The 14,653-nt window shown below is 35.4% G+C and overlaps 1 protein-coding gene across 1 annotated transcript; it reads left to right on the forward strand.

Moving 5' to 3' along the window:
• The first annotated feature begins 1,447 nt into the window (after positions 1-1,447).
• Positions 1,448-14,129, forward strand: LOC114717798 (probable protein S-acyltransferase 19). Its single transcript, XM_028902995.1, is given in 10 exon segments — positions 1,448-1,593; positions 3,639-3,752; positions 6,065-6,463; positions 9,665-9,733; positions 9,831-9,902; positions 10,044-10,172; positions 10,272-10,352; positions 11,748-11,886; positions 11,889-11,947; positions 12,630-14,129. Coding segments are annotated over 10 exon segments (2,202 nt in total). The 5' UTR covers positions 1,448-1,548; the 3' UTR covers positions 13,725-14,129.
• Positions 14,130-14,653: the final 524 nt, after the last annotated feature.

Consider the following 14,653-nt stretch of genomic DNA (forward strand, 5'->3'; position numbering starts at 1 on the left):
TTAAAAATATTCAAAAGATAAAAAAAATTTATCCTGGCAGCTAACTTTTTTTGGAATAATTATGGCATTAGGCATAAGGCCATTGACTACTTTTGCCTATGTAAAATTATGGTTTTGACATTATAAACATAATTATTGATGGATGAGAATATAATTGGCGAAAACTCTATTTAAGAGCCCAATTGATATTCAAAATAATTGCTATTAAGATGAAATTATCAAACCCACAATTTTAATGTTATTCTTCTTTCGGGCCAAAACATGCTTAATATTACTACCTCTGGTTCTTAATATAATACCTTATTTGATTTTTATTTTGATTCTAAATATAAGACCCCAATCCACTTTATTTCTCATATTTATGTATTTTTTTTCAAGATAGTCCTTCTAACAATAATAGTTCTAGCCAATATAGTTGGATATTTTAGAAAAGATGACACATATTTATTACAAATAATTAACTTAACTTATTTTCTTAATATTCTCAAATTAATTAAATAGCTCTTATAATTAGACCCGAAGGTAGTATTTATTAGTTCAAAAGCATGAAAAACGGCAACACAGAAACTAAGTGATGATTCTTAAAATTTTTTTATTATTGGCTATCATTTGATTTTGACATTTATTATTCAATCTTTACATCCTTAATGGCATTAAAGATGATTTTGCTTTTCCATTCAAGCTTTTTAGGTTCTCGGATCAATATTTTAAGCATAATTAAATTAAAGCTCTCTAATGACCCAAATTTGACCTATGAATTCTTAAACGTCGCTTTCTCATGATTATTTTAAAAGCACGTCGGCTGTATTTTTTAAGTTAAAAATATCCTACTATTCATCATAATTGATGTCCAAGAAGCTATAAATATATTTATCACCAAACAAAAGCTATAAATATTTAAAATTTAGTTAAATTATACAAAATATTTGCTGAATTTTATGTCATGTGCAGATAGCCTAATCAACCTTTAAAACTATACAATAAGCCTCTTCAAATTTTTAAGTCAATGCAAATAACTCCAAACTATTAATTATATGCTCTATTAAATTTTATTTTTGTGTGTGTATATATATGACTCCTTCAAACTTTGAGTTATATGTAAATAAATAATAAACTTTCAAGTCCTTCTGAACTTTAAATTATTTGCTGGTAAATAATAAATAAAAATAATAGCATTTCAGTTATTTGTATAAATACAAAAAATTAGAAGAATTTATTGTAAAGTTTCAAAATTAAGAAATTTTTTTTTATAGAGTATAGCATAAGATTCATGAAGTATTTTAAAATTTGTTAGGTTAGCCAAAAGGGCGAAAAAACATTGAGGTGTTGTGCTTGTACATTAAAGGTGAAATTAAAATTAAAATTAAAAATTAAATAATAATTATTATTGCAAGTTTCACTTTATCTTTTCGCTTTTGGCTTTTTGCCTTCTGAAGAGGGAATTCCGCCTTGCCGGTTTGTCGCAGGGTCTTCCCTTTTCTCTCGCCAGTTCTTCCTCAGTCTTAACTCCAGTGTATAAGCTCGATTTTCGCTCGGAATTGGGTGGATATGGTGAGAAAACATGGCTGGCAACTGCCAGCTCATACATTTCAGGTAAATGCCAGTCCTCATTTTTTCTACTCTGTGGGTTTTACTTTTTTTCTTCTAATTTTCTATTTTTGCCCAGAAATTTGTTTTCTCGAGCGATCTTTTACTAGGGCTGTCAGAACCAGTGATTTAGTGTTATGGGCTTTCATTTCATTTGTTTGTATAGGTTAATTCTTGTAATTTGGTTTTCTGTTCCCCGGCTGTTACGCTTTCATATAAGTACTTCGTTCTTGTTCATGCACCGTGATTAAGTTACTAATTCTGTTATTGATGGCCGAGAAAGGTCAATTTCGTGAACCCTGAGAGTAATGTAGACTTGTAGAGGACTTTTCTCACAAGTTTGCATACACAGCCCTGGTTTTAATCACGCTTTCCCTAGTATTGTTTGTATTTTATGAAACTTTTTGCTATTTGACTTTTTTTTAATCCATTTTTTTTGACCGATTTAGTTTGGGGATTCGTATAAAAAATTTCTAAAATGTTTGTCTCAAGGTCTTCCCGAAATATCTAGGGGAAACTGGTTTTCTGCATTGTATATGATTAGCTTTATTTCTCCTTCCCTTTGGTGTTTTTCTTCGAGAGGAATGCCTGAGGTTCTAATTTTGTTGAAGTAAAATCATTCTCTTCTTCGTGAAAGTTGATCCAAGGTGTAGCAGGGAAGCAGAGGATCTCTGAATTTTTCTCAAGTTTATTTGCTTTGTCTAAACCACCCCCCCGGGGGAAAAAAAAAGAGGCAATCTTCACTAAATTTATAGATCCTCTGCTTCAGAGGATTGGTATTCGGGTGATAGTGTACTTCTTCCTCTTGGCCCCTCTTCACCAGAAGCTGTAGAGAAAATAATTGTTTCTACCATCTTTTATGTAACTAGTCTCTGCAATGACAAGTTATTTCCCCCAATTTTTTCTGTGAGATCTAATATCCTACGTATGACTTAACTGAAGAGATCTGATTATCTTCCCAAGTTTTTCTGAGGCAGATGGATTTTCTATGTCTTGTTGGGATTTCAAGTAGTCAACCATATTGATACCTTTCTGTGTTCTCAGAAGATTTTTTTTTTTTTTTTGGTAATCTTCTGAACATAAGCAAGTGATTAAGATGAAATTATTTTACTGTTTAAGGTAAAATTAAGAAGGCCTTTGTAGTCCCTCTCTTCCTTGTGATAATGAGTAATGAACCAAACAAACATTTCGTGGCTTAAGTTTATAATGAGTCGGAGTATAACACGGTTCCCTTTTGTTGTGGAAGTATTCTATTATGAATACTGATGAATCATAAGGATAGAAAGAGATAGCGATTAAACCAGTGGAAAACCCCTTCGCATGCTTTGCTTCAGGGCTAAGAGATAAAATGATGCTGAATAGAAAGAATGTTGATGTATTAGTTTAATAAGTTTAGTGGGCCTAGGCCCAAGCCCACAGTAATATGTAATTCAGTATTAAGCTTTTGCACTGAACTATATGGGTACTTATACTCTAAGCATTAGAGTTCAGAACATCGAACATAACTTCAGACTCCGATACACTTTATATATTGGCAAAGGGTTGCTGTATCATAAATACTACCTCCGGTCCTTAATATAAGAGTTCATTTGATTTTTATTTTAGTCCTAATTATAAGACACCAATCTACTTTATCTTTCATATTTATCCATTTTTCCCCCCACAGTAGTTCTTGTAATAATAGTAGTTCTAGCCAATATATTTAATTAGCAAGGATATTTTAGGAAAGACAACACTTATTTATTACAAATAACTAATGTAACTAGGTTTTTTTAATCTATTTAAATTAGTTAACTGGCTTTTATATGAAGGACCGGAGGTAGGAACACTTGCTGTGAAGAGCGGGTGACTATTCTTATTATTTGCAGTTTGTTATCCTCAGAGTCCACTATTCTTGTTAGATTCGTCTATGTCAAACTTGTTGTCCTTAGTGGTCTGATGGTATATTTGAGGTGTAGCATTTTGATTAAATTGACTTCTGTTCTCAATTAATTTATCACTTGCAGGCATATCAACTTATTATTCTTACATTGTTGTCTGTACACGAATAGGTTGTGGCTATCACTGTATTCTGCTTCTTGGTGGTTGCTTTCTATGCTTTTTTTGCACCCTTTGTTGGAGGTCATCTTTGGGAGTACATCTTCATTGGTATTTACTCTCCAGTGGTATGTGAATTTGCTATTTTTCAATGCCAAACTTTAATTATATTGACTTGTCATATGTGTTTTAATTTGTATTGGGTAACATCATCTTAGCAACTGTGGAGAGTGATCCTGGCTCATTGCTTTTTGACGCATGAGAGGAACGGCTGTTTAGTTAATATTTTGGGCTACAGAGTTAAATTGATCTCGTTTGTTCACTTATCTGGCCAATGGCTAATTTAACCTTAGTGGCTGGATATTGATTATTATGGTCTAATAGATTACTTCATTTGTGAAGACGAGGTGTTTGTAAATTGTACTGTACTTCCATGACCCCAAATGCATGACATGCGGGAGATCTGAAAATAGACATCCAATTACTATAATCCATTGGCTACTGGTATAGATACTGATAGTAATTTAACGCATGAGATACCTGACTGTCAAAAAAGACAGTAAAAAATCTATGTGAATAAAATTACTCTGCACTGTTTTGAAATTACAGCAAAAAAAAAACCAATGTGGATTCTCTGCACTATTTTGAAATTTGTAGTTTGGACTGAGATTCGGTGAATGGAAAGCTTAATAGTTGCACAGACTTTATAAATAGGAAGAGTAAAAATTGATGGCCTCTTTTTTTTTTTCAATTGATATGCATATGGGAGATTCGTTGCTATTTTGTTTTAATGGATGTTTGAAAAATTAACTTTATTCAATAATGAACTCTATATATTTTGGCTTTGAAGTTCATATGCATTGTCAAGGTACGTATGTGATAACTGACTGTAAACGAAGACAGTAAGAAATCTCCTCAAGTCCAATGTGACTTGGGGATACCCTTGGTTCACCTAAAAAAAAGGACAGTAAGAGACCTATGTGGGTAAAATTGCGCTGCAATATTTTGAAATTTCTAGGTTGGACTGAAATACGGCCAGGGCATGGGAAGATTAATAATTGCGTAGACTTGTGAATGAAGGGTTAAAGTTGATAGCCCCCAAAACTTTGTTTATGCTATTACTTAAAAGATACTGATAAATATGGGAAAAACAGAAGAGGAAGAAAAGCACAATCCTGTTTGGCCAAAAAAGAAAAAGACAAAAATCCTATTATTTAGATGAGTCTGGGATACTCAATTATCTAACTTTTCTGGGCAACAACGTGGGTGGCTTTTAGGAAACTAACTGTTTTGACACTTGGGGCAGTTTTGGGCAGCAGGCTTGTATTAACATTTTTGGACAGTTGTGGGGTTAATTGTTGCCCTCTGACATATATGATCACCATTTTGGAGGGCATTGAGGGTAGTTTCGAGGTTCGAAAGGAGGAAGACAGAGAGTTGAGTGTGGGGAAAAATTCAGTGGAAATCATTTTGAAGATTCCTAATATGTTGAATAATCAGGAAAAATTGTAGTATTAATCAATTTGTCTGCTTGGGAATGTTTTCTTTCGGTGTATTTAACATGTTCTTATGTCTGTTTACTGCTTTCCGTCAGTTTGGTGAAGAACGGATCGTAGCAACATTATGCATCCTTTTATGTTGTCTTTATCCTATATCATTTTTTATCATGCTAAAAGCAAAAATTCTACTGAGTTTTGTATCACTTTTCCGATAGGTTTTTCAAGAAATATGTTCTAGTATAAGAAGACCTTCCTGCAATGTTGAACGAACTGGGCTAGACCTGCTAGCTGACCAATGAACAGCTAGAGTTTCTGGTTCAGTTGAATTCAGCCCCTTCAACTGTAGTCATTAATACATCTCTGAAATGTCCGTTTTAGCTTGAAGTGGCCGACATAGGTAGATTGTATGTTTCTCTGGTCCAAAGGTTACTGCCATGGTCTTAAAGTTGCAACTAGAAACAACGAATTTCTAGGGAAGAGTTTTAACCTTGAACCCCTTGCCCTCTTGTTTGGATAAAATTGCAAGACTGCACTAAGCTAACTACATCCTTCTATAAGTAGAGTAATTTAATAAACTGAACACTGTTATATACCCAAAAATGAAAAAAAAAAAACTCTATACCTATATTATAATATAACAATAGATGCTTTATGAATCCATTGTATATGTATTTGTTCAGTTCAGTTACAATGGGATCACCATTTGGATGTTGGTGCATGCTCCTTAAGTGGGACCCCCTTCTCTGTTATTTTTGGTTGGTTGTAAAGGGAGGAGACATTCAACAAGGATGCTATTGTGTATTTGGGTAGTGCTATGCTACTGATTGTTACATTTGTCACATTCTTCATTAATATAAGCCTTTTTTTTTTGGCCAATTTTAAATTTAGCTATAAAAATGAGAGGTTACATCACCGCCTCATTCTTGTCATTGACATTGCAGGCACTCGTCGTTTTTATTCTTTATATCAGATGTACTGCGATTAATCCCGCAGATCCTGGCATCATGTCTAAATTTGATCCAAGTGTGGAACACAAGATCAATTCAGACCATCATTTAGCAATGAAGCACCAACCTTCAGAAAATGATGAAATTGCTGCTGGCGAGCAGTCATCTCCATCATCATCTAAAAGGTCTATGACTAATATGAGCAAGAAAAGCTCTGTGGACTATCTTGATAGAGAAGATATCTCGGGGGATCACAATAAGAGAAGTTCATGTAATGTACTTGGTGGAATTCTCTGTATATTATTTGTGCATGAAGATTGCCGGAAACAGGAAGCAGCAGCTGAGCAGCAAGGTGGTGAAGATGCTCTGTTCTGCACTTTGTGCAATGCTGAGGTATTGCATCTTGACTCTTTGATGTGTGTACCATTGTAATATTTCACTTTTAAGTTCTTGCTGGCCCTAGTGAGTTTATTTATTTATTTATTTTTTTAACATCCTCATATCTGTATTTGTTACAACTTATATTGTGGGATGCTATCGAATTAGATTATTATTCAGGTTTTTGAAGTTTGTTGGCTGTATCAAATATAGCACATTTGAGTTGATTTGGAGTACTTATCCTTGATGTATGTTTTAAGAGTACCAGGCAAAAGTATCATCAAGTGGCAAAACCCAGGATTAAGTGGTGGCAGTTAAAAGGAGAGAAGCGGGAGTTATTCAAAAGGACTCTTTTGAAGGAAGGGAATTGGGAGTTGCAGGGAAATGCAAACATGATGTGGGAAGAGATAGCTATAAGGGTTCGTTTGGTAGCTAAAGCAATTTTGGGAGAATCTAAGGGTCCTGGTCAAAGAGATAAGGAGACTTGGTGGTGGAATAAGAGTGTGCAAGAGAAAGTCAAACAGAAAAAAGATTGTTTTAAGGCCATACACTTGTGCAATAGTGTAGAGAACCAGGAAAAGTATTAGTTGGCTAAAAAAGAGACAAAGAGAGCAGTGAGCGAAGCACGTACTAAAGCTTATGAAGGGTTTTATCAGGAGTTAGGAACAAAGACGGGAGAAAGAAATATTTACAAGATCGCGAAGCAAAGGGAGAGAAAAAAGAGAGATCTGGATCAAGTTAAGTGTATAAAGGATGAAGATGGTAAAGTGTTAGTTATTGATGGTGATATTAAGGACAGATAGGAGGCTTACTTTTATAAGTTGTTTAATGAGGGAAGCAATTATGCGACTCAGGACTTGCAGGACTTGCTAATTAACGAAGATGATCGGAATTTGGCTTTCTACCGCAGGATACGTATCGGAGAGGTTAAGGCGGCTCTCAAGAAAATGGACAATGGAAAAGCCGTTGGGCCTAATGGTATCCCTATTGAAGTTTGAAAATGTTTGGGCGATGAGGGGGAGGTATGGCTAACCAAGCTTTTTAATGAAATTCTACGCTCTAAAAATATGCCGGATGAGTGGAGGAAAAGCATTTTAGTTCCTATTTACAAGAATAAAGGAGACATTCAAAACTGTGCAAGCTACAGGGGGATAAAACTTATGAGTCATACAATGAAGTTGTGGGAAAAAGTGATGGAATATAGATTGAGGTTGGAGACTTCTATTTCAAAAAACCAATTTGGATTTATGCCAGGGAGATCCACATCGGAAGCAATCTATTTACTAAGGGGGTTAATGGAGAGATATAAAAGTAAAAGAAGAGATTTACATATGGTTTTTATTGACCCGGAAAAGGCTTATGATTGTGTGCCAAGAGAAGTATTGTGGAAGGCTTTGGAAAAGAAAGGTGTAAGGGTTGTGTATATCAAAGTCATACAAGATATGTATGAGGCGGTAACTACCAGGGTAAGGACGCCTGGGGGGGAGACAAAGGACTTTCCTATTAAGATTGGCCTACATCAGGGATCCTCTCTGAGTCCGTACTTGTTCAACATTGTTCTGGATGTTCTAACTAAACCTGTTCAAGAAAGAATCCCTAAGTCCATGCTCTTCGCGGATGATATAGTTCTTATGGCGGAATCAAAAGAAGAGATTAACACTAGTTTGGAGTTATGGAGAAGGACTTTGGAGTCGAAAGGTTTCCGTTTGAGCAGGAACAAAACAGAATATATGCATTGTGATTTTGGAGGGAGGCAAGGTAATAGGGATTTGGAGGTGAGGATGGGAGAGCAAATTATTCCTCAAGTATCAAAGTTTAAATACCTAGGATTTATATAGGAGGATGGGAAAATTGATGGAGACATTTCTCATAGAATACAAGCTGGCTGGTTAAAGTGGAGGAAAGCTATCGGAGTTATTTGCGATAAGAAGGTACCTGAGAAACTTAAAGGAAAATTTTATCGGACTGCTATAAGACCAGCTATGTGTATGGTAGTGAATGTTGGGCAATAAAAGGAAAACAAGAGCACAAAGTCGGAGTAGCAGAAATGAGGATGTTGAGATGGATGTGTGGTCATACAAGAAAAGATAGGATTCGAAATGAAAAGATCAGGACAAGAGTCGGTGTGGCACCTATCCAAGAGAAAATGGTTGAAAATCGCTTAAGATGGTTTGGACATGTGCAGAGAAGGCCTTTGGAGGCCCCGGTGAGGAGGGTGGATCAAATAAGATGGAGTCCCATAAAAAGAGGCAGGGGAAGACCGAGAAGAACGCTGAATGAGGTCATTGAACGAGACCTCCTAATCAACAACATATCTAAGGATTAGGTTGTTGACAGAGCACGATGGCGTCGTGTGATTCATGTAGCCGACCCCACCTAGTGGGATAAAGCTTGTTGTTGTTGTTGTTGTTGTTGTTGAGTTGATTTGGAAATCCAAGTCTTATAAGGGCGACTTGTTTGTTTGGACTTGATAAATATAATAAGATTTATTTGCATTAGTTGTGTTAAGTGCTGGGACCCAAAGAAAGGCCTTCACTTTATGAGAAGTATATTGGTGACCCATAGCATGTTCGCAGGCAAACTATAACTTTATCTCCTAATATGCTTTGGTGTATGGATAACTTTGCATTAACAATTCACCTTTTATTACGTTAAATATTAGAACATAACTATCTGTGAGCTTCACTTAACAATTTAAGTTATGATTGATGTGTGTATTATTCATACTTACGGGATAGGCTTGTTAGCGATTACGGTAAATTCATTCCTGAGCTTTTATTTCACCCTTTAAGCTTTTGATTGAAAATGGTCGATCAAAAAAGCTAGTACATCCCATTTCAATAGTGAGAATGGAGTAGATTATGTTGTCAGCACCGAAGTTTTGCAATATCTAATTTTCACAAATAAAACCTATTAATATTTTATTGCAGCAGTTCACTTTGGTCTATATGACTCCAACATACAGTCCTCTGCATGAAAGCATTTGATTCATAATCTATTTCTAGAATTTCTTGGCACCATACATACAGTGTGCATGAGCTTATTGCCATTTTTATGAGTGTAAAACATCTAAAGTTGCGTATAGCTACAAATGGATGAAATTGAAGTAGTATTGAATTTTCTTTTTTAAAAAAAAAATTTTAACCCCTGTGCTGGTGTTCCTTTTATCAGTATGATTATATATATAGATATATGTATAATGTTTCCATGTTTCAGGTGCGGAAGTTCAGTAAACACTGTAGAAGTTGTGATAAATGTGTTGATGGCTTTGATCACCATTGTAGGGTATGTTAATATGAGGAATTGTTGAGTTTCTTGTATTGTCATAATTTTGTAATTTCTTTTCGGTTCTGATTTTCTTGCTTATGTAACATTACTGCAGTGGCTTAACAATTGCGTGGGTCACAAAAATTATATTACTTTCATTGCTCTCATGGCCTTTAGTCTCATGTGGGTACGTATTTTATCTATCTGTACAAGTTGTTAAATTTCTGAAATTTATTTATTTTTTTCCGGTAAAAAATTGCTGAAATTCATTTGCTTTGGTCCTTATAATCCTTTTCTTTATATAAAAAATTCTTGTTTACTCTGTCAGCTTGTTATTGAAGCTGGAGTGGGTATTGCTGTTTTAGTCCGCTTCTTTGTTAATAAGAGAGGCATGGAATCCGAAATTATTGATAGACTTGGAAATGGATTCTCTCGTCCTCCGTTTGCAACAGTTGTGGTATTACTTTAAACATTATGTTGTATGGCAATCCTGGCTTCACATTTTATACAGTTGAGTTTTTGGAAATTTTGTTCTTACGCCAAATTCATTGTGTAGGCTGTATGTACTGCAGTTTCTGTCTTGGCTTGCGTGCCTCTGGGTGAGCTTTTCTTTTTCCACATGATACTAATCAGGAAGGTAAGTGACTCAGTAACTGAGGATCTGAGGTTGTTTTTCTGTTCTTTTTCTTTATCTGTCCCCGCTACTTGGTGTGGGGTGAACCATTGCTTTGCTATTTTAGTTCACTAATCCCTCGGTTCCTTTCCTTTTTATAAAAGATAATTAAACGAATCACTTTGATTAAAAAAAAAAAATAGTTAGAGACAGTAAATATGTAAAAAATGAAACTTTATTACCCTATTTATGGGGAGAGAGTGTAAGAAAGGGAAGTTTCCATCTAAATAATTTACCTTGATAATAAATGCAATGATATTAATATGAGTAACTAAATGGGGCAAAATGGAAAATTACCAAAAAAATTGGAGACAACCCTTTAAGTGTTTCTTATAAATTGGAACAAGTCATACCCAAAAATTGTTTCTTATAAAAAGGAACAGATGAAGTAAATGGGATTCCATGATAGAGATCTGAAGGTTGTTGATATTGTTGGAAATTATTATAAATTTTATTAGGGATTATTTGTTTTTTAATTATTCCTGGGATAATAAGGTTGGTTTAGGCGTTCTGTGTTAATTAGTATAGAATTATCCTCTTTTTATTAGAATAAATTCTTTTATTTTTTGAGTTACTGGTCTTAGGTAGAGCAAAAATATGTTCTCTCCATAAGTATAATATTGCTTCTATCCAATTAAATAAGTTTAGGAGAAAATTAAAGTCTTCAATGCCTACGTTCTATCATTTGGACATCATATATAAAGGAGGGTTTTTTTTTGGCTGATTAAAATCCAATTGATACTTTCAAGAAAGCATGGGCTTAAAGAACCGAATATGTTCATTGATTTCGTTTACATAGATGACCTGGAGGCTTATTGTTATATTTCATATCTTTAACTGGTATTAGTTATTCTGAACCACTAGGTATGAACATTTGATTAGTTCCTGCTCTTTATGTTTATGTGGCCGGTTATTTGAATTGGACCTTTGCTGTTCAATTATTCATTGCCTGAGTTTGGCTAGTCTTGTTTATATCATAGGAACCTAGCTGCCCAAGCATGTAGCACTTCTCTTATCCGTGACACATAAGAACCCTCGGCATGGTCTGGATTGGCTTAGCCAGATACTTTCTCCAAGCTCAACACCCTAACTCAATCCTATCAACTCTATACCTCTGGTTCATTCCCCAAGTTTTGCTTGTTTTCTTGTCTACTTTTATGTGTAGTATTAAGACTATTACATAATTCAAATAAAGCAACAAAATTCAGGGATTTTAATATAATATTATTTTTTTGGTAACTAAAATATTAAAAATACTGCACCTGCAATTTGGCAATTACTATTAAATCTTGTGTAGTCGTGATTTCAGCTGATAAAAGAAGTATGCTAATATGTGCTTTTGTTTTCATATTGGATCAGGGTATCACAACCTATGAGTATGTAGTAGCAATGAGAGCCATGAGTGAAGCCCCTGGAGGGGCATCTGTGGATGAGGAAATGGCAAATGTACTTTACTCTCCAACTGGTTCTGCTACAACTGGATTGAGTGGAGGAAGTTCTTTGGTTTGCAGTATAAAGGGGCATGGTGCACCCCTCCTAGAGTGTTTGTGGATTATCAGGTACTTATATTTATTTCTTCTTTTGTATCTGTTGCAAAGCCTAAAACTCTGTATTTACTTCCTAGAGAAGTCTTGGTGGCTTTTATTTTGATATTAGGGACTTATAGCAAGGAAATATTAGAGGAGGACTTTAAAGTTATACTTTTTGAAAACAGAAAAAGAACGTGCAAATCAGTGCCTTCAGAAGAGCTTTTGATAGTTCATGTTATTAGGATTTTAAACTTATGTCTGAATGAATTTTTCCTGTGTTTTTGAATGCGCCCTTTCTGGCTATTTTTTTCCCCAGTGGTCCTGCTAAGACTAGAAGTATTGAATGTCTCAAGAAACTCTGACCAGATATACTGACTTTCAGGCTACATGTGAGAGCTTGTAAACTGATAAACTTAATTGTATGTGATCCATGTGTCAAAATACAATTTATCCAGATAACTTTTCCTAGTATCTAAATAATACTGGTGTTTAGAATTTTTGGGAACATGAATTTAATGAACGGAATAGCATTTTCAATTTTTCATATTTTTATTTATTTGTTATATCATTTTATTTTATGACTTGATGAATCTTTCTTGTTTTCTGAATGTAAGTTATATGTTTACTTCTTTTTGACAGTTCATGACATGCCAGAAAATGTCGTTTTTCTTTTCTAACTCGATTTGTGGGGCTTCCTTGACATTGATTTTAGGATGAGGTTGTGCCTCACTTGGAGCCTGGAATGTTGCCATCAACTGTTGATCCAGATGCAGCCGGGATGGCGGAAAGAGGGCAAAAAATGCCAAAGAGGGCTGTTCGTCTCAGTGCCTGGAGGCTTGCAAAGTTGGATTCTCAAGAAGCCATGAAAGCAGCTGCCAAAGCCAGGGCATCTTCTTCAGTTTTGCGGCCAGTTGATAATCGCCGCTTGCCAGATTCAGAATTCAGCTCTAGTGGCAACATGAGCATCAGGAGTAGTTTGAGCACAGAGAATGGTGCTAACAAAGAAATCAAGAATGAGCTGCGATCATCTCCAGTAAGAAATTCTATTGCTCCTAGTCAGGGTAGTCGGGATGAGTATGAGACTGGAACTCAAAGTATGAGTAGCTTTAGCAGTCCAAGCCATGCTCATGAAGCAGTTACGCTGAGCCCTCTTCCCCACAGTCGTGCTGTGGGTGGTTTTAGTGCAGGTGCCTCAGTTCCTGGCTTGACAGTTTATCCTACTTCTAAAGCCACTTTCTCAAATTTTAACAACCCAGTAGCATCTAATCCATCTCTGGGATTTGATGGAAGATTGACGCAGAGGGGAGTCAGTAATGATCCATTATTGCTTTCAGCTTCTGGCACGTCTCTTTTGAGAGATGTAAAACGAACTTCTGTTGTCTGGGACCAAGAAGCTGGCCGATATGTATCAGTTCCTTTATTGGCCTCTGAGGCTCGAAATAATAGGTCTTCGCTACGAACAGAATTGCCACATTCAAATGCTGAAACAAACACTTATGGGAGAAGACCAGCGAATCCTCCACAAGACTCATCATCATCATCTATTCTCAGGTCTTCAGTGCAGCAATCACAAAATCTGATGTACACAGGAGACTCTATCTTTTTCGGTGGCCCTCGCTTGAGTGTCCCTGTTAGGGACAGGTCAAAAAATGAAAGATCAACTGACTCAACAGAGGCCCAAGAGAGCTCAGCAGGTAACCTACCCCGGGATCCTAGATACAAAAGGGATTCACTCTCAAATCAGCTTCCTGTGTTCATCCCCGGAGGTTTTGATCACAATTTTCCGTCTGGTTCTGGCTTAAAATAGCTTCAAACGTTTGAGATTCCACTGAATTGGACAGATCTTCAATCTCAGTGTTGTGAAGTGAAAGGTTTTGGCATCAGAAGGTTCTATTTGGGGCATCTCAAGCTTCCTGACTTTGTGTAACACACGGTGGACAACAATGGATTCAGGCAGTTCCGGTTGGATTCTTGATTAGTGGATTCTGCTCCTCTGCCCTTAGCACTCCACTAAGCCTGAATCCTCCTAATGGAATTTAGCTTATTGTTGTAGTTAATTTTTTCTCTCTCTCTAGATACCATTGTCTTTATTTACTCCTAACATTGTCCATAAACAAAACTGTTTTGTACAAGGTAATGTGTTGTTCTCTCTTGTATTGGATGTACAATCCGTAGTAGGTTATTTATCTCATGCCACTTGATTTAGGGCACACTTATTTCTTTTTAACCATCAACAATTCCTTCGTCCTTTTAGCTCAAAGCGTGTCTTGTCAAAATTATCATGTGGACTTTTTTGGAGTAATGGCTTCATCATATAAATGTTTTGAGGGTGTTTTTCGTCAAAATATAATGATAAACATTTTTGTAAAATTTTAAATATAATTGACGGTATAAAAAGAAATAATGGCAACTTATTTGTACAATTTTGGGTTAAGATGCCAAAATATTCACGAAGTATTCCCTCAGGCATATTTGACATCCTAAAGCTTATTAAAGTGTAAAAATACATATAAACCTTTTAAAATATGTAGGAAAAATATCATCATCATTAAATGCTCTGTTGATCGATTGCAAAAAGAGAGATTGATTGCAAAGGGAGGCTCGTTCATCATCACCTGAGATGGGAGTATTACTCTATTTTAAAAGGTTTATGTGTACTTTTGTATTTAGGTAAACTTAATAATATCAAATATGCATTCATTTGAATTATTCTTTATGGGTATTTTTGTATCTTAA

This window comes from Neltuma alba, unplaced genomic scaffold, assembly GCF_004799145.2.
Source record: "Neltuma alba isolate B1F8T4 unplaced genomic scaffold, ASM479914v2 tig00011776_pilon, whole genome shotgun sequence".
Lineage (NCBI taxonomy): Eukaryota > Viridiplantae > Streptophyta > Magnoliopsida > Fabales > Fabaceae > Neltuma > Neltuma alba.